Source organism: Maniola jurtina, chromosome 20 (assembly GCF_905333055.1).
Source record: "Maniola jurtina chromosome 20, ilManJurt1.1, whole genome shotgun sequence".
Classification (NCBI taxonomy): domain Eukaryota; kingdom Metazoa; phylum Arthropoda; class Insecta; order Lepidoptera; family Nymphalidae; genus Maniola; species Maniola jurtina.
Window position 1 is genome coordinate 12908007 of NC_060048.1, and position 20303 is coordinate 12928309.

General features: G+C 39.6%; 5 protein-coding genes across 6 annotated transcripts; 2 read left to right on the forward strand and 3 right to left on the reverse strand.

The window, feature by feature from the left end:
• Positions 1–458: 458 nt before the first annotated feature.
• On the reverse strand, positions 459–8368 carry LOC123875791 (cysteine and histidine-rich protein 1 homolog). 2 transcript variants are annotated; one of them, XM_045921822.1, is made up of 7 exons: positions 8013–8368; positions 5709–5947; positions 5108–5275; positions 3733–3944; positions 3104–3261; positions 2521–2720; positions 459–1541 (listed from the first exon to the last, which is right to left on the reverse strand). In XM_045921822.1, the coding sequence occupies exons 1-7, from the start codon at positions 8208–8210 to the stop codon at positions 1514–1516; spliced, it is 1203 nt and encodes a 400-aa protein (XP_045777778.1). In that variant the 5' UTR covers positions 8211–8368; the 3' UTR covers positions 459–1513. The 2 variants fall into 2 exon arrangements, with proteins under 2 accessions (XP_045777778.1, XP_045777779.1); XM_045921823.1 differs by lacking the exon at positions 5108–5275 and having other exon boundaries at positions 460–1541.
• Positions 8369–9077: 709 nt separating this feature from the next.
• Positions 9078–10303, reverse strand: LOC123875793 (SAP30-binding protein). Its single transcript, XM_045921824.1, has one exon. The coding sequence runs from the start codon at positions 10082–10084 to the stop codon at positions 9218–9220; it is 867 nt and encodes a 288-aa protein (XP_045777780.1). The 5' UTR covers positions 10085–10303; the 3' UTR covers positions 9078–9217.
• A 445-nt stretch (positions 10304–10748) lies between these two features.
• On the forward strand, positions 10749–14411 carry LOC123875788 (trafficking protein particle complex subunit 11). The gene has a single exon (XM_045921818.1). It carries the CDS (start codon positions 10909–10911, stop codon positions 14218–14220), a length of 3312 nt encoding a protein of 1103 aa, XP_045777774.1. The 5' UTR covers positions 10749–10908; the 3' UTR covers positions 14221–14411.
• On the reverse strand, positions 14398–15252 carry LOC123875794 (proteasome subunit beta type-1). Its single transcript, XM_045921825.1, has one exon. The coding sequence runs from the start codon at positions 15132–15134 to the stop codon at positions 14436–14438; it is 699 nt and encodes a 232-aa protein (XP_045777781.1). The 5' UTR covers positions 15135–15252; the 3' UTR covers positions 14398–14435.
• A 419-nt stretch (positions 15253–15671) lies between these two features.
• LOC123875795 (dolichyl-diphosphooligosaccharide--protein glycosyltransferase subunit DAD1) lies at positions 15672–16425 on the forward strand. The gene is made up of 2 exons (XM_045921826.1): positions 15672–15977; positions 16237–16425. Exons 1-2 carry the CDS (start codon positions 15770–15772, stop codon positions 16365–16367), a joined length of 339 nt encoding a protein of 112 aa, XP_045777782.1. The 5' UTR covers positions 15672–15769; the 3' UTR covers positions 16368–16425.
• Positions 16426–20303: the final 3878 nt, after the last annotated feature.

Genomic DNA, 20303 nt, shown 5'->3' on the forward strand with positions numbered 1-20303 from the left:
AAAAAGACCTATTGAAATATATTATCATTTAATTTCGCTAATTAATATTAAAATAATCTACCGTAAAAGACAAACATTATAACAAACACACACCTCCACTAAAATTATTGTGCAACTAAACTAAACAGCTTGAGTAAAAATTTGTTTACGTGAAAAGAATCGAGCCCTATGATATGATTCGCTAATTCTGTAGCCAGCGGCAGTCGTATCGTTTCGTAAATTTCCCGAACCCGAATGATTTTTTATTCATTCATTATAATGAACTAGATGATGCCCGCGACTTCATCCGAGTGGATTTAATTTTTCATTTTTAATCCAGTGGGAACTCTTTAATTTCCAGGAGTAAAAATTTACCCATCTCAATTTCTGGGATGCAAGATACCTCTGTACTAAATTTCATATAATTCGATTAAACAGATGGGCCTTTAAGAATCCCATGGAAACTCTTTAATTTCCCGGGACAAAAAGTAGCCTTTGTCCGTCCTCGGAATGTAATGTACTCTGTACCAAATTTTATCAAAATCGGTTAGACTGTTGGGCCGTGAAACGAGCAGATAAACACACTTTCTCATTTAAGTATTAGTTTGGATGAATGCCTGCCTATAGGCAAGCGCTTGACCACAATCACACCTGATGAAAAGTGATGATGTGGCCAAGATGGGACGCGTTTATCTAGAAGATGTCGTCGGACGGTTGATTTGCCAAACTTATTTAAAAATACAAAATATATAAACACAAAACATTCGCTGTATCTCGAATAGTGTGCCAAATTAATTCGTCGAATATCGATAGTGTAAACCATTACAGAGTCAATTTTAAACTCTCAGTATACTTTATGATCTTAAAATTAACTCTGTGTGAGTTCGATTATTTTCACGTAACAGGTCCAACTTATGTCCAATTAAAAGTGTAGTCAGGTAGGAAGGAGTCTGTATTATTTGGTTATTAGTAGAAAAGCAGCTGGTTGAAAACTAAAATTTAAATAAATATCTATTATCTAGATATTTTTTATCTAGAACCAATCATTCCGCAGAATCAATTTCAACCATTTTTCAATCTAAAATAATTCTAACTGAATCTATAACAGCTCTTGTTTGGGGCTGCAATTCAATATATTAAATAATTTGTACTCAACTTCTATAGTCACTAATAAAAAGTTTGTGATCAGACTTTTATAAAAATACAATATGTAAGGCTCTTAAAAATTAAAATCCATTAATAAAATAAACATAATCTGAAAAATAAAATGTGCAATTTAAAGTACTTACAAATAAAATAATAATTATATTTATTGCTAGAATTTAAACTATTTTTTTTCATTGATTAAAAATCGATGTGGTTGCGTATAAAGCTGACCGCACACCGGTTCGCGCCGAACACGGTATCGCATGCATTCATAGAACTTGAATGTCCTGGGTATGTTCGCCGCAGCCACGTGGGTGATAAGCTTTAATTTGTAAACCAGATGAACCGCATCGATCTTTGGTCAGTCCAAAGCGCGGAAATATTGAGATCATTTCGCCGACAAGAACATAATTAACCTGGAAAAATAAACACATTATAATTAGAATGTGGCTTGCGTTGTTTAAATGGCACGTGGAAATAAATCTATGCCGAGATGACCGACTGACATAATATTGACTTACAGCTTAAGCCCAAGTCTAGAAACTTGATATTTTGCATGTAGGTTTTCTCTATAACCTAATTTTTTTATTACTTACACAAAAAATATTTTTCAAAAAATCTCAATTCGACTCGACGACGAAAGGCGTCGACATTTTTAACGAACTTCATCAAACAATTTGGTACACAAAGGATTTTAAATGATTTTTTTCTTTAATTGATCATCTATTTGGTATATTCATTTCTTTAAAAAAAAGTGAAGACCTAAGAGAGTATGATAAGACACAGAGATATAACTAACACAATATTTGTACGCCACTACGGCTAATGTGTTGAACCTTGTAATCATATATATCATCTTTTGTAACACACATTATGCAAATAAATAATTTCTATTCTATTCTATTCAAAGAGAAATATTGAAGGCAATGAATGGCGGTGCGGCGGTGGCGCAATTTCAACCCATGGCCTTAACCGTGTCATATCAGTCACTATAACTTCAGGCCATTTCGACCATTTTCATAAAATTACCACCTATAATAGTAATGTTCAAGAAGTTTCACTTCAAAAATCTTAAGCTCAATAATGGGCAAGGTGGGTGATTAAATAGAGGAAGCCAAACTCTTGATAGGTCAAAGATGTAAGGGCGAATCAAAGGAATGAGGGATTTTAAGAAGCAAATGATAACTACACGACTGCTCAAAAAAGGAGTGTAATGTTTTCGGGGTTCATGTTAAGTACTTTGTTCCACCATAAATTCTAAGTGGCTAAACAGATTTGGATGCATGAGGTATCGTTAGAATTCTTGCATCATCCCGAGTGACACTAACTATAAATTTTATGAAAAAAAAAAGTCAATGTGGCAGAGCAGTTCTGTTTTTTAATAAGTAGTTGTACCTGAAGTGGATGGCCTTGTTGGAGAGCAGGCGGTTGGCGTCGGCGGGGTCGGCGAGCGGCAGCGCGCGCGGCGGCGCCGCCTCGTCCTCGCGGAAGGCGTGCGACGCGAGCGCGGCCGCCACGCGCGCCTCGCCGAACGGCCCGCGCACCCACACCCACCACACGCCCACCGGCGACGGCGGCTTGCTCTTCAGGATCAGCTGACACAGAACAGCTCCCTCGTTAGGGTGACCAATCAACATTGAGCTATCCTGCTGTGTGCTGTGCTGTGCTCAGATAAGCTAACTTTCTGGTGCTATATTTTTTCTGCAAATAACTTTTAACTTCGCGGTATGCTGTGCGACAGCGATACCCCTGTGCATAAGTGCAAGCGAGATAGACGGAAGACTGAGCGAGATGGGCAATGCGATGATGAGTTATCGCATGATCCTTGCTGTTTTAAACACAGCACTGCCTTACAAAACGCAGCGCAGCAGGATTTGTTTGTATCTTCATTATAATCTAATAGGAGTGATAGAGTATAGCACAGTAGAGCAGTACACGGTCAGCATTACACTGGCTACTACTAGTTATATGATAGTACCTGATACGTAATCTCCCTCTGAGCGCTCTGCGTGGGGTCCCGCTGGTGCTTGTTGACGAAGGCCTTCACGAGCCACTGGTGCCCGAAGGCCGAGAAGCGCGACGTCTCGTAGTACAGCTTGTGCAGCTCCTCTGTGCGGTACGGCTTCAGCTGCAAATCTGAACCAACAACGTGGAGGATACCAGTGTGTTAACAAGTGTTTTATTAAATTCAGATATGAGTTAGCTCTTAACTGCAATCTCATCTGGTGGCAAATGATGATACAGTCTAAGATGGAAGCGGGTAAACCTGGAAGGGCTATGGCAGTTTTCATTAAACACATACTCCTTTGGTTTCTACACGACATCGTACCGGAACGCTAAATCGATTGGCGGCGTGGCTCTGCCGGTAGGGTAGTAGCTAGCCACGGAACTCGGGACCTCCCACTAATAAAATCACAGCGCTTACCGCTGCACCAGGGAGGCCGTTGATGTCATACTTTTAAAATAATTTAAGTATGTGTAAAGGATAGCGTGAAATCCATAGCAGCATTCGTTAACGCGCGTGGGATTCCATTTTTAAGAAATTAAGTCATCAAGAAGTTTTATCTAGAAGAAGAATAGATCTATTTGTAGTGGTGTTGGGGTTACCTGTGAAGGTGATCTTCTCGTAGGAGAGCAGGTCCAGCAGCTGGGTGTGCAGCAGCAGGGCGTCGGCGGCGGCGCGCTCGCGCTGCTGCAGTAGCTCCACCAGGTCGGCGGCGCACTGGCGCGGGTGCGCGCACGCCGCCTCGTGCGCCGCCGCGCTCGCCGCCGCGCCGCGCCAGCCGCAGCCCAGGCACGCGTAGCGGCACCCCGTCACCCTGCCCGAACCGACATTTTTGTAGACCATGCGAAACAGCACAGGAAGGAGGAACGAAATATTGATCTCTAGCCAAGCTATATCTTATGATCGCTCTCCATTGATTTCTCCATGATTGTCGTCAAGCGCAAACCTAACTCAATGAATTGAAATTTCTTCATCCGCTAGGGATGACAGGAAATGAGAACGACGGAAAATCAAAACGACTTTCGAATATAGGTGCCTAAGTATGTTCGATATGGGTGTCAAATTAAGGGTGCAGAATTGCTGATGTACACTGAAAAAACTATCTCGATTTTTACCAGAATGATTAGTAAAAGAAAATTCTTTACTTAAAACTTTCTATACTAAATAAATATGTACATATGTTTGGTTCGCATTAGACCAAGTGTTATTTGGTATCACCTACACCTATTTGTTAGTTGATTTAATCACAGTTTGCCAGTTGCCAGAGGTCTCGGTTTAATTGCTTTAGCACTATTAAATACATATTAATTATAAGACTGTCAACCACTACCACTACAGGTACCACGATGTTTGAAAGGACGTAACTAGATTTTTAATAATTAACTTTATCGAAGATACTCGCAGCTTTATGACCCTACAAATGTAACTAAGTAGGTATGTGTGAATGACCTAATTATGTAGTTAGATAAGTAGGTAAAAGTGATAAATATTGACAAGCTAGATAATGTCCGCGACTTCTTCCGCGTGGATTTAGGTTTTTGAATATTCCGTGGGAACTTTTTGATTTTCTGGAATAAAAAGTCTTTGGCCATCCCCCGGCATGCAATGAACTGAATTACGTCAAATTCTGTTAATTCTGTTGGGATAAAAAGTAGTGTGTGTGTGTATGTGTGTGTGTGTGGGTGGGTGTGTGTGGGTGGGTGTGTGTCTGTGTGTGGGTGTGGGTGGGTGTGTGTGTGTGTGGGGGTGTGTGTATGTGTGTGGGGGGGTGTGTGGGTGTGTGTGTGGGTGTGTCGGTGTGGGTGGGTGTGTGTGTGTGTGTGTGTTCACACGTGATTTTTAAAAACCTATATCTACGCAAACGAAGTCACGGACATCAGCTAGTTTATATTTATAATATTAGTATGGATAAAGCGTTAAAGCGGTTCTAATATGTTAATTCCGGTCAGCGCCAAAGTGTAGAAGTGAGCAACACACCTGAGGTACCTACGGCGCTTGACCGACGAGTCCGTGAGCTCAGAGACGAGGTACGTTCTCCTGAGAGCGGACACCAGCAGCCAGTACAGCCTGGCCACAATGCGAACCAAACCAGAGAACACGCTACGTGCTTCCGAATCAACAACCACTTGGGAAAACTTGTACTGCCTGGGGACGAAACTCCGTGTCAGTTTTAGATGGATAAAAAAACTATGGATAGTTGTGGACCTTTTAGGTACTTAAATGATAAAATTTATGACCTCGGCTACAGTGTTTAATGGGCATGGCAGGTGTTACTCAGAACATAAATTATTATGTAAATGCGTGATGATTTTTAATTAATTTAATTACAATTTCATTTTAGTTCTAAAATTGTGGTAGAACGCTGTACCTACACCTCTAATAGGAGAAAAATAGCTGTGAAACATTACCGACATAAAAGTATTCATGAAAAAATAAACAATATAACACTGTGGTATGTAACTCGCAATTCTGGAGTCAAGTGTAACGGTCGACGTCAAATTGCGGCTGTACATTCTTCGGTTGTTTTTATCGCAGCACGACACGCTAGCTAGCTGCGTTTTGCAGTTTGTCAAATTACCTGTCTTCACAAATTTTCTCTTCGTGATGCTGCAGCGAGTGGCGCGGGAACACCTTGGCACAGTGCCGGCACTCGGAGGGCAGCTCCGACACGGTCTTCTCTACCGCGAGGTTGCGGGAGGCCGAGGTCTTGGAGATCTCGATGCGGCAGTTGGGACACGTGGCGCTCTCGTCTCGCAGGCGAGCGTCCGCCAGCAAGTGAGTGAAGCAAGGTGCACACATTAGGTGACCGTTGCTGCACTGCAAACAACACGCATTCAAATACTTGTACTAATACTTTTTAGTATTCAGCTGATCACAGACTACAGGCAGCGCCGCGCCGTAAAAGCTACATGCACCGACCGCAACCAGCTTTAGCCTTAAAATTTTCTTACGTCGACATCAGCGTAAGACGAATTCAAGCCTAGAAGCCAAATGAGATTAGCAGAACGAATTGACGGAAATGCGTCGACGGAACCGTCAGCATCGGCAGCCGCAATCAGGCGTATGCAGCAAGTATAGTAGCAATGATGACGTCATGCACGTTTTCTGCACTGCAAATGTTGCGATCAACGAACGAGACTTTTACGGCGCGTGTGGCTGGGCTCTAGTGTGCGATCAGCCTTATATTCACTGTATGTAAATGGTATTGGAGTGTGAAGATAAATGTAATAAGATAGAAAATGAAATATTAACTGGTTCAGTAATATTGACTTAAAAAATTCTTTAAGATTTGAATTTTGACTTGTTAAAAATAATATCTATTACAATTCACAGTACTATGAATATGTATTAATTTGCACATTAATAATTAAACTTTTAGTTTTGGGGCACAGCTCTCTCGTGAAGTCTAAAGGACACTGATAAAATCAACTCTGATACTGGGTCATCATTTATGGAAGCACAAGATTTATCTGGAGTTTAATAAATCTTTGAATAAAATATACAATGTAAACTCTCTTTAATGCGAATCTCCCTATAAAATAAACATTATTTAAGTTTACTTTATTTAACTCATATTATTATTTAACATAATTCCCTGTTAAGTTTTTGTTAATAACAGATAAATAAAACTTCCTAAATAAATTTTGGTTTATTTACCTGCATTAAATTACCTGTACTTTAAATCAATAGATAAATAAAACTCTCTTTTAAGAACGAAATCATCAGTCAATCTACCTAACTGTAATATGTTGCTACTTAGCAAAGCAATGTTGTTGTTTCAATCAATAAAGACAACTACAATCTTTGAAAGTAACAACATTGCAAACTGACTTATCGACAGATTAAAGATGGATTGATATATTGACTTTGGTCATTAGGGAGTTTACACTGTAGTTATGTAAATTGAATGTGTGTTTGTTCTACCTGAGCGGCTCATAATTTGTAGATCCTGAAACCAAACTATAAGATTGAGTTCTAAAATTCATTTAAATGTATGTACCTACTTCATATAAGAATGTAGCTTTGTTTGCACACCATTCAACCAATTAAGATGAAACTTTGTAAAGTTGTGGTCAGGAAGGTTTAGAATGTTCCATCAATGTACAATATGTGGATAAGGATGCATGCCAGATATAACCTAGTTTTTATAAAGTCAAAAATATTGTTTTCTAAATTTTAAGTACAATATTCTAAAAAAGAAAGGCTTAAAAAGAAACAATACTGATCAGTGATATTACATAATATTATGTGGAGATTTTAGCCAAATTCTTTTAAGAATTATTTTACTTCAGTATTAAGAATTTTTATACTAATGTCTTTATTTTTATAACAATAATAATGTCCACAGGGATAAAAGTATAATTCTAAATTTGGGTCGGGATAGGGGTTTTTCTAAGGAGTCTCAATAAAGAAAGAACTGTATATCTCAAACAATTATTTATTATTGTGAAAAACTACAAAAAATATACAACTATGAGATCATACAGACTAAATAACAGCTTTACAATATCACAGAGACTTAACCATAACAATTTAACAAACTTAACTACCTATCACATTTTCAATATATCAATTAATCACAGATCGATGACAATTTTTCAGAAATTTATGACAAAAGAACATTAATTATCCAATGGAACCTAACAAACAGATAGGTATCTAACAAACTATTCCTAAATCCTACGCGAAACATTATGGCGTCGATAAAATATAAGTGGGTTATCGTCGCCGTAATGTTCCAAGACCCAAAGCGTTGAGCAAATATTGCGTAGGAGAATTAAATATTATTTCGTGGCTCATTAAAACAATGTTAGTAAAAGTAAACAAATAAAAACAGCTGATTCAGATGTGCAAGTGCTACGTATCAGCTGTTTTAGAATACCTGGTACACGGCCGCCTGCGGCAGGTCGAGGCAAACTGCGCAGCACAGGATGCCCCCGAGCCTGTGCTCCAACTTGTCCGTGTCCTCAGTATCAGTTTTACGTTTTTTGGGCGCTGGCCCTTCGTCCTCTTGCGCGTCCTCTGGTACGGGACTCTTGCTAGAGGACGGCACGGGCTCGTCCACGGGTGCCTCAGCCATTTTGCGCGAGTTTAAACAAAATATTCGAATAATTAATATAACATAAACGCACTATTACCAATGAAAACTAGTCAATCAAAACAATTTTTAATTTCGTCGACGAACAAAGGTTTGTTGTGTTTATATAAGAACTCCCCCCTCCTCTTCGCCTATTGACATTTGACGCATTTTGACGTTTAGTTTAGAAACTAACGCTATCATAGCGTACTATATACTATACCCTACTCTATGACTATAGGTAGTGGTAGGTACTATACCCATAGAGTAGAATTATATTAGGGTATAAAGTTATCCTCCCAAGAAGCTTATGAGCAAGAAAGTATCGACTATTCTCACAAATTAGTCGATACTAGAGCTAATTTCTTAAACTGGACCTTTTCAAGTAAAGATTTTAATATAAACCTGTGAGGATGATACTGCCATTGTCGCATATAAAATACCATAATCCTACTTTGTCCTATTAGGTTTACAAATTGCTAAAAACCAAATTAAATTTGAATTTCGCGGGCAGGCCCGTCGCTTCCACCTTAAGTAGGTAGTTTCCCTAGCTAGCTCCAGTACATGGGTACCTATTGTAAATACTATCTTTAATCTTTAATTCAGTAAGGGACAAGGGAGTAGCACTAATATACTCATAAAACTGTGATACCAGTACATTACCAGGACTGTTAGAAATAAAATGTCATATCTCAAAAATATTTTTTTATAAAATCCATACCTGGATTTTCAATATGGAAGGTCTCACCTTAGCTCCATACTTATACAATGGCTCTACTCCTTGCTAAAATTCATAGTATTATTAGGGTACATATTTGCATTGCATAAGTGTGAGGTTTTTCAGGGTAGTTTGTTTTATCCCATCCACTAAAACAATGCTGTTTTATATATGATTTAAAATTTTATTATTTACAATCATGAAAGTTCAAGCTTGGCACTAAGGTGCCACAATAAATTACTTATAACTTAAAAGATATCAAAAATTTTCACTGTAGCAACTTTATTTTAGGTCATACTTTAGACTTTTTTGCTATAGATCCAAATGCTGAAATAACTGTTCCCTTGGTTCCTGTGACGTTGGTTGTCAGGGGTTGCTGCAGCAGGCCGGGCTGCTTTATACTGGGCTTTGATGCCACATTTGGTGCCGCTTGATCCCATTTCGACTTTCGTTTCTTATCATCGTCACTGTCAGACTTCTTAGTGACTCCACTTATGAAATCAATCTTTGACAATTTATCCTTTTTTTCCTTTTCACGTTTCTCCATTTCTAATTTTTGAATTCGGGCCAACTCATCATAGTAAGACTCTTTGCCCCAACGCAGCGGGTCGTATATTTCAGGGGGGTAGTTAGTGTCTAACTCGTTTATATCACAAAACTGAATTAGTTTCTCATATATACTAGGATTCCTGAAGTTCTTTTTATCTTGAATTATTTTGTTCATGTCTAGGCCTTCTGTCATCATGCGGCTATAAAACTTTGCTATTGTATCTTGTAGTTCCTTGGGGCATTTTCCCTGCGGTTCGGGGGGGATGACGACACCGTCCTCCGAGTCGTCGGGGTCGGAGCGAGGGATCGCCTCGTCCGTATCCGTCTCCATCGACAGTCTTCTCATGTCATCTAGATTTTCAGCACTCGGCGACAAAGGGTCCTCGTCTGAGACTATCGTGTCGTCAACGTACGAGACTAGTCTTCGTTTAGGCGACGCGGGCGCAGAAGAGGACTGCTTGTTCTCTTCGAGGATGTGCGGGCTGGCGGGCAGGGACTGCGTGACCGCCGGCTCGTCCTTGTCCGGTGTCTGCTGTCCGTCTTCCATGTCCTCCTCGCCTTCTGAATCCGTGTAAGTGGCTGTGAGAGAAGCTAGAGCTTGGGAAGTCATGATGTTTTTGTCGTTTCACTCACTGATTTAATAAGTGAACACTGCTTTACAACTTCAAATGGTATTATTTTTAAACTTTGCGATAGACTCAAGACTGAATTGACCAATTAACTTTAACAGATATTCAGGCCACACGAAAAAATCTAGGTATTCCAATACACAAGCAAACAAAATACATTTGGAATTGGATCTTTCAAGTTTCAGGTGTCAACCATGTCAACTGTCAAGTGTAAAACGTCAATGGTGTCAAGACTCAAGTGTCAATCATAATTTTAACTTTTTTTCTAAGGGAGCTTTGTTTCTTGCTTTAATCAGTGGTGAGGCCATTTTAAATCACTGATATCCAGGGCCGCAAAATAAATAAATAAATAATCTATGGTAGCATTATGGTACCTAGCGCCAGATGCCAAGTGTTTATCACTTAGGTTAATCATATGTTCATGTTCATACACTCTTTGCCAGATGCTGGCAACTGGCAACATACAAGCAGCAAACGGCAAGCATGTGGATGGGTGTTCGCGTATGCTTGCTGGGAGAAATTGCTTGAGATTGCTGTACAACTTGTTTGTCGCCAGCAACGCAAGCATGTGGAGCTAAAAAAAAAACTTTTGTCTTTGTTGGTTGATACTTGATTGACATCCTTATTCTGTGATTGACATTGACGTTTGTGATTTGAATGACTTGACGATGGGGAGTTGGAGCTCGTTTAATTATTATTGCATTGTTAATTATTAATTGTAAATAGTGATTAGTGATATGAAATAGCAACATAAGACAGGCTTTTGTCGCTTCGGCCCTTCAGTCGACCCAGGTGAAGTAACACGATGACTGCGCAGCCGAGCGACAACACCGAGTTTCCGCCGGAGATCACTCTCAAACCCCTGGCTCTGGTGGGCCTCGCGGGGCTGGACACGATCAACAACGCGATACACAAGACGATATGGGACGCCTTCTCCAACAACCGCCGCCCCGATCGAGCCTCGGTGAAGTTCAAACTGCTCAACAACACTTTCGAGTTCCCCGTGGTCAAACCGAAGAGAAACTCCTACGAGTGGTACATTCCGAAAGGCATATTGAAGAAAAACTGGATACCGAAACGTGTTTCCCTAATACCGGCCGTCGTCGTCATCTTCTACGACATGGAATGGAACGATCCACAGTGGAACGAAAAGATCATCGAATGCGCTTCGCGGGTGCAGTCCATCCGCGCCGCGGTGGAGGGCCACGCCACGCGCGTCGCCGTCGTGGTCGTGCAGAGCGGCCTGTCGCCGCCGCCCTCCGAGTACATGCTCGGCGCCGAGAGGGCGCAGGCGCTCTGCTCCGCTTGCGAGATACAGTCCAAATCATTGTTCGTTCTGCCTCACAGCGATCATCTGATGGGATACATCGTCCGGTTAGAGAACGCCTTCTATGATATTGCACAAAATTACTATCACCATGAAACCAAAAACATCAAGCAACACAGAGACCATTTGAACAAAACCACTCATCAGTATTTATTTGTTCGGCACCAGTTCAAGCTGGGCTTCCTGAACGAGCTGAAGCAGGACCTGAGCACGGCCCACAAGCACTACATGCACGCTTACAACAATTTGCTGGAGACCCGTCAGGTTGACACCAACATTCATGAGATAAGAACTGTCGCCGGGTACATCAATTACAAACTTTGTAAACTGCTCTTCGCATTGAACCTGGCCAGGGATGCCATCGCACAGCTCAAGTCACATATTGAACGCTATAAAAACAGAATTGGACCAACTGAACTACTTTTTGAACACTATGCTTGGATAGCGAGGCAGTATAGTGCATTTGGAGAACTTTTCGATGAAGCAATTAGCTTAGGACTCCCGGCAATCCAGTCCCAACATCCAGGGTTTTATTACCAACAAGCAGCTCAATTCACAGCTAAGAGGAGGCAAGCCATGCGTTCCGTGTGTTGTGAGGCCCTGCAGTATCCACCACCTCCCGATCCAATGGAGGGCATTGTGGAATTTTATGGTCAGAGGCCTTGGAGGCCGGGGAGACTGAGCGCCGATCCTCACGACCCTCAAAAAGAGCAGGCAGCAGTACTAGCACTGCAGTACAATGAGAGAGTTTTCAATCACTCTGCAATGATAATCAGCTTCCTAGGTAGTGCCATCACCCAGTTCAAGACTTTCCATTCCCCCCGGATGAGAAAGCAGCTAGTTGTTGAAATGGCCAATGAATATTACTATTGTGCAGACTATGGGAAGGCACTCACGCTTCTAACTCATATGCTCTGGGATTACAGGAGAGAGAAATGGTGGTTCCTGGCCTCTCACGTGCTGAGCCGAGCCTTGCAATGCGCCTACTTGTCAGCAAAGATTCAAGATTACATTCAGCTCTCTATAGAGGCACTCTCCAAACACATTCAAGTGCCAAATAATGATAAGGACAGGATATTTAGGAATGTTATGTCTGTTCTAAATCTAAACATTCCAGCACCCGAGCCAGATCTTCCTGCTTCTTCACAGAGTAGAGCCCTGGAGCTTTGGCAGATGGCTGTGGAGAAGGAGCCACTGACAGTTGTTATCGACATGGTGAATATATCTAGTTTCCTAGAAGTAAAGACAAAATTTAAGCAAAGTAAGTATAGACTGGATGACACTATTGAGGTTGAATTATTCGTACGCCTCACCTACAACACCACTCTAGCAGTGAAGGCAGCGCTCCTAACAATAGTGGCACATGCAGAAACTATTGAAATTCCTATATTGGATGAAGGAAACTCTCACGTCAAATTAGAAGGTGGTAAGGTGAAAAGGTTCTTATGTCAATTTAAATGTAATCCACATGATATTGGATCTAATTTGAGCATTAAAAATGTATCCTTTATTCTCGATTCAGAAAGGAGAAGAAAGATTGTTATGAATTTTAAAGTGGAAGATAATAAATCCTTAGAACCAACTGTTCATCCAGAGTTACTACACTTCATACTGAGTCCTAAGAGTGACTATGAATATGATTGTATTGTACCTTTGACTAGCACAAGTATCACAAGCAGAGAGTGTAGATTGTCTCTAGGAATTGACAATGCGGTTCCTGCACTGCAAGGAGAGTGGTTTCCAACAACATTTACTGTAATGAATAACGAAGACAGTCAGGTTTACGATATGACAATAGCTCTTTCTCTTCTAAGCTCACCAGATAATCCCAATCCAGAAACAGTGACAGAGCTGAGTTCCAAGCATGGTGATCCACAGCCTCAACCTCTGAAGTTCCAAGTGGGCAACGTGGACAAGGCATCCACATACACCAACACATTCTACTTGAAGACCAACAGAACTGCCACAGCTACTGTGCAGCTAAGAGTATCTTATAACATAGACTTTCAGGAAACACCAAAGCTTGAATGTCTCAAAGATTTTACTACAAAAATTACAGTTATAAAGCCTTTCGAAGTAGCTACTAATTTCGTAGAAATTAATTTTATGCCTATCACCAAATGCTTTGTAGACGATCCTTTTATAGTAATGCCTCAAATAAAAATTCTAAGTCCATGGGATTTACTTATTTTAGACACTGAGTTAGAGACGGTGGACTGCTTCAGGTACGGGGATGATAAGAAGCCATCATCTTGTATTAGCAACTTAGAGGTGGCTGAAAAAAATGTAGCATCTGATGCCATATGTATACAAGCAAAGTATAAACCGAAAGACCCACCTACAAGAGTAGGCTTGTACAACATCACATGGAGGCGGAAAGACAATACTAGTGGCCACTGTGTGATGAGTAGCAGTGCTCTGCCGGGGATCGCTATAGAAGACTGTCCTATTTCCATTGAAGTCAATTATCCAGAAGTTGTAGAACTCATGACTTCTGTTCCACTCAAGTGTAGACTGAGGGGAAGAACCAACGTGCCCATCCGACTCTGTCTGTCAGTGGAGGGGACAGACACTTACATATTTTCCGGATATAAGAAGTTTTCTGTCACTGTTCCTCCCAAGGATGAGCTGGAGCTGTGTTACAACATTCTGCCTCTGGTGACAGGAAACACAGTTCCACCGAGATTGAAAGCCACAGTACTAGGGGACAACTCGAGGCAGGATGTAATATCAGAAATCTTTGAGAAAAACTTTCCTAGAAATATATTTGTTATGCCTAAGTATAAATGAATTCATTTTGTATTAAATTATTAGTCATTGCAATTGAGATTTGTAAATAATTTGAACAAATATGTAATTATATTGTAGTTACCCTGTAATTAATTATTCTTAGGATAAATTCAGTTGCTTATTTTTAAGCCTGTTTTGTTAACAGAAGGTATTAAAGTTCTTATTGAAAAGAAAACAGTTATTTGAAATTTTTATTTTATATGTACAATTAGGTATTAATCTTTACGGAGTTCAAACTTCTCTTCTTGAATGCCATTGGCAGTGATGATTAGTATGTAGATAGAGTCGCCGGTGTAGATGTCGCGCTCAGCCGCGCTGGTGAACACGTCCTTGAGAAGAGCCAGCGCCTTGTCTCTGGGCAGGGGTGCCTCTTGTACATTTTGCATATTTTTGAGCCCTATCTGATTGTCGAGCAGGGGCTGCAGCTGAGCCCCCGCGCTGCCGCCGGCGCGGTAGTTGGACCGCTCACAGTGGCCGATGGGGTCGTAGCTGAACACGCAGCCCTTGCCGTCGGCGTCGAGTCCAGCGAGCACGTTAGATATATAGTAGGGGAAAAATCTCTTGTAGTACAACATCGTGGACAGCATCTGGGCGACCGCAGGCGTCGACATAGCCTTATTGTGCTCGTGTTCGTACATCTGCATGCGCGCCTTCAGCAGTCTCGTTAACGTGAGGGTGTCGCACCAGCATCCCGTCGCGCCGAGCACCGTGCGGTCAGACAGCTTGAACAGCTTCTTCTGTTCTCTCGTGTAGATGGAAAAGCCCGTACTGAGGCGGGTATCGGCCCCGATCACGGCGTAGTCGTCGCCGGCGATTGCGACGACGCTTCCGCCGTTGTCCGCGTAAGGTTCGAAGGATACCTGCTTTGCGCCAGGGACAGCATATTCAGGGAAGTTTTCGTTGATACTAAGCATTTTGATTTGAATATATTTTTAATACAATACTATAAAGACAAAACAAGAAAGTTTATTTTTTTACTAGTTTCGAATGACATGCAAAATTTTATTCAGTTTGACATATTTCTTTAATGGTTTTTATGGCTCTGGATTCTAGCCCAATTGAGATGTTATATTCATAGATTATCTACTACCGAGCACTCAGCAAGAAACAAGGATGATCTAAGATAATATTGTCGGTGTTCTTCTGTGGTGGTGTTTGCTGCCACGCGTGTTGTACCTTTTTGGTAGAAGTGGCCGGTTTTTGTGTTCTGCTGGTGTTTATTGGTTGTGGAACTGACTGGGAAGCGCTCTAAAGGGGCGCCGTGTGTATGTCGGCGGGCGCCGGTACAGATGAAGTCCATACTTATACATATTGTTTCCCTAACTTGTACATAACTAAAAACTTGACATTGGCTAATCAGTGTAAAGCCAGGCGAGAGAAAAAAAAAATATTGTCTACGCTTAAGACCACGTCATTTTATGTCATTATTTTCAATTTTGACAAATGGTGGTCACGTCACTTGTCAAAATTGGTCAAAATCACAGGTCAAAACAAACGCCGCACCGGGCAGTGAAATTAATAATTTTAATTAATAGTTAACTATATCAAAATGACTTCTATAGCTTCTGTAATCCCTAAACTGTACCAAGAATACACAACAAAAACTCCCAAAAAGCTGAAGATCATAGACGCGTATCTTCTATACGTGTTCTTGACCGCCGTCATCCAGTTCGTGTACTGCTGCCTCGTCGGTACCTTCCCGTTCAATTCCTTTCTCAGCGGCTTCATTTCCACTGTCAGCTGCTTCGTACTCGGAGGTAAAGAATCTTTCAGCACTACCCATATTATAATTCCGCAATGTGTTAGTTTGTTTTGTCCTTCAATCACGCTGCAACGGATTGAAGTTAGCAGGCCAAACAGAGCCTCTTAGTATTGAATGGGGTAATAGATCATTTGTTACACTCTTTGGAGGCTGTTAAAGTATTTTTATATAACTAAAAGTAGATTTATTATCCAACTAGTAACCACTTTACAATAATTTAACTAAATAAAATAATATAATGTTTGTCTTTTCAGTGTGTTTGAGACTTCAAGTGAATCCAGAGAACAAGACTGAGTTCCTAGGACTGAGCGCTGAGAGAGGATTTGCAGATTTCATATTTGCACACCTGGTTTTGCACATAGTTGTTATCAACTTTATAGGTTAAGATTTTGTTTCTCTAATTGGTTTCATTCCCTAATAATAATGTTATAATATCAACTTTATTGATTGTTTTATTTCACTGTTGCTTTTACCTAGTGCTTGTTTATAGACAAATTATCATCATAAAGATAAACCCATCGTAGGCTTATTACTGAGCACGGGTCTCTTCTCTGAATGAGGAGGATTTGGCCATAGTCCATCACACTGGCCAAGTGTAGATTGGCAGACTTTATACGCCTTTAAGAATTTTATGGAGAATTCTCAGGCATGCAGGTTACCTCACGATGTTTTCTTTCACCATTAAAGCAAATGATATTGAATTGTGTAAAATGCACATAGCTCTAATTAGTTAGAGGTGCATGCATAGAGTATGTAATCACTACTCCTGATGTCCCAAATAGGAAGCAGACACCTTTAACCACTAGCCTATCATCTTTTACAGCTCAAATATCATAATGACTGGCCCTAAAGCAGCTGAAGTCTGCTCATACCAATTGACCATGATTGAGGTATATAGATTTAGGCCCATAAGTTTATTCAGCAATAGAAACTATTGAATTAGATTCACTTAGAGATGTATAAGTGAATCTAATTGAAAAAGAGCTGCTATGTGCTTAAGACATGCACTTCCCATTCAAGAGGTCGTGGTTTCAATCCTGGGCAGGTACCTTTTGGGAGTTATGTGTTTTAAGCAATTAAATATCATTTGCTTTAAAGGTGAAGGAAAACATCGTGAGTAAATCTGCATGCCTGAGAGCTCTCCATAGATAATAATGCTGATAGAAAGTAAAAGAGCAGCATTTCAGTCAATGTCATTTCAAATTATTTCTGTATATAGTGAGAATGATTAGCGCCCATAGAATTATCAAGCACCTACCTAGTACACCTTTTACAGAACATCTAAGAAATCAGCAGTCTACTCAGAACAGGATGTGAGGAAATAAAGTACATATTTTTTAATGCAATATTTTTATTTTTGACTAGTTTTCAATAAATTTTAGTATTACAATCTATTAAATTACAACACAAATAGTTAAAATTGCAGCCACATATTCATTAAGCAATCAAAATTATTTAGTTTAGTGGTAGAGACATATTTGCAACATTCCAGCCCACTCACACTGAGTGAGCATCTTGAATCAAATGTGTGATCACCAGACCATACTTAATTTGACCTAATATGCATTTGACATTGGTTGGGGCCGAGTGGGATGTTGCAAGTAAGCCCAGGACATTATTCAGTTTCCTAATCAATCTCAGGTTAGACAAATAATTTAATTAATAAAGGTTAATTTACCTACCATAGTTATTGCTTAGTGAATATGAAAGCTAAATTTTACAAGATAATATAATATCAACACTCATGTCGCTAAAATGAATAGAACAGAATTTTACCTCTAATTCTTAAAGCATTCCACACACTTTTGTAAGTACTAATAAAATGAGCTTTACAAGAAATGTATATTGTATTTTGTATATAGTAAAGTAATAACAACTACTAAGTATGTAACATTTATCAAACTACTACTTCAAGACTTGAACTGTATATCACTAACCTCTAGAAACTCTGTAGTTGTAATCAGATATTTAGTAATAGTAATAATAATAATTATATTAATAAAGTGTTGCAGCCTCACGTTACTAAAATAAATTTTTAATATTATATCTTAACAGACAAATACAAACATACGTGATACGAACTATGTTATGCAAGTTATCAAAATTTTCCACAGTAAATATTTTACGTAAAACAAAAAAATTAAATTATGACATTTTAATACAAATATGTACTTGTCTCGTGCCAATAAAGAAACGAATCGAAACGAAGCAGCGTTAATCATTCCATCTCACTCATACACAGATGTACCTACTTGTATGAGTGAGATGTGAGAGAGGTGTAAGTGAGATCTAATAAATTAACGCCGCTCTTTTCGATACGAAGCAGCGTTAATCATTCCATCTCACTCATACACAGGTGTACCTACTTGTTTGAGTGAGATGTGAGAGAGGTGTGAGTGAGATCTAATAAATTAACGCCGCTCTTTTCGATTAGTTTCTTTATTGGTGTGCGTTATATAACTACGTGTGCAATTTTTATTAAAATTATGGCAATAGTTTTGCTTCAGTTAGGCAAAAGATTTTTGCCGTCACACGTTAATCTTTATGCCTATTTAAGCGTTAATAAATTATATGAGACAGTAATTTATTAATATTAGAAATAGTACAGCTTATTTTTTATTTAGTCAATTTTTCATGCTTACTTTGCTTTTAAACCTTTTTCAGTGGGCAGCCAAGCATCAGTATGAATTATTGACTAAATAAGTAAATAAAAACTTCTTCAAAATGACAAAATCTTACAAGGATTTATATTTAAAAAAAAAACTAATCGATAATAATATTTAAAGCTAACTTAATAACTATGGACAACGTTCATCGATATTTAAAACCGCATCTACTCGTTACAAAAATACACTTTCAATATTATAGAAAAATAAGTCGCTAGCGTCTAGCGAGCGACTACACATCCAAACAATAAGCGTTTACACTGAAGTCGGAGCGGAGCGGAGACTTGCAGAAATACACGAATCACACAAGTACTACCTACTACTTTTATAAGTTACGCCGATATACCTGCGCAGAAATCTTATTTTTCAATGGTGCTAAAATATCTCCGCCAATCAGAGCGCGCGTCCGTCCGCTATTGGGTTGTTGCCGTCACACCATGTTTTGTACGCGCGAATTATGAGTGTAGGAGACTGTGCTGGTTCACAGGGGTTACAGAAAAATAACATTTTGTGGCACAAAAACTATAATCCTTAGTTTGATCGGAAGCGATATGAACACCACCCAGTCACTGTGGCAGTTCGAAGTAAGAGTGTGTTTGGCAATTTTACTCATCCACTGAATGATTAAATCTGAAGATAATTAATTACCTCTGCTGGTGTTACCGACAATGATCGGGATAGCATCTGTGCGTTTAGAATTTTAACGTCAAGCAATAAGGTATGTATTTCATTGGTGCCATTTGGTTTTAGTCGGCGTTGGATTGCGCTTTTCTGCGCAAATAAATTTCGCTGATACGACTTATAAAAGGTACCAGTACTGTAGGTTTGCGCTCCGCTCAGTTCGAACCCGCTTCAGTCGAAACGTACCTAACGGTGTTTAGTCGATTGCACACAAAACTTTTTATAAACACATTTATTATCAGTTTTGTGTTAAACCCACTTAACGCCATACTAAAAAGCTACTATGCGTCGCATCTCACAGGACCCATATAGCTAGTGGCGCAGCCTGGCTAGAGGCGAAAAGATGAAACAAAAAATATAAAAAAGTATCAACGATCAACAGAAATGGAATAAGACACCAATAACGCGTCCAAATTTCTAACGAAGGAAAACGTTTTCGCCATTTTGTGATGTGAGCTAGAAATATATTTAGATTCAATATATTTTTATTGAATAAAAATATATGTGTAGCTAGGATGTCACAATATGGCGGACACAATTTCCCTTTCTTAGTTTGGACGCGTTATACACCTGTTGTACGCAAAGTATATGAGCCCTTTAGACACGGTAATAAAATAATACATTACTACGTACTGTTGTAACACATCGTGTTTATTTGAGCTATAACATACAAACAACACACATCACTAAACAACACTAAAACACTTACATTTACTCTCAACGTGGACTGAGAGCCCGTGAGGGCCAAACCTTCGTGATTTTATAAAAACTTAACAATTTATTAAAGTTGAAGGGTGTCTGGCACAGGTGTGAGGTTGCCAGGATACTGAGAGTCTGGCAATGCATGACGTGATTACTAATACTTTATTCTTTGACAAAAAATTTATACCAAAGCCACTATGATCGAAATTTCATAGTCCACTAATTGTTCGCTGACTTGGGAAAACTTTTATCTTTTATAAAATAAAATAATA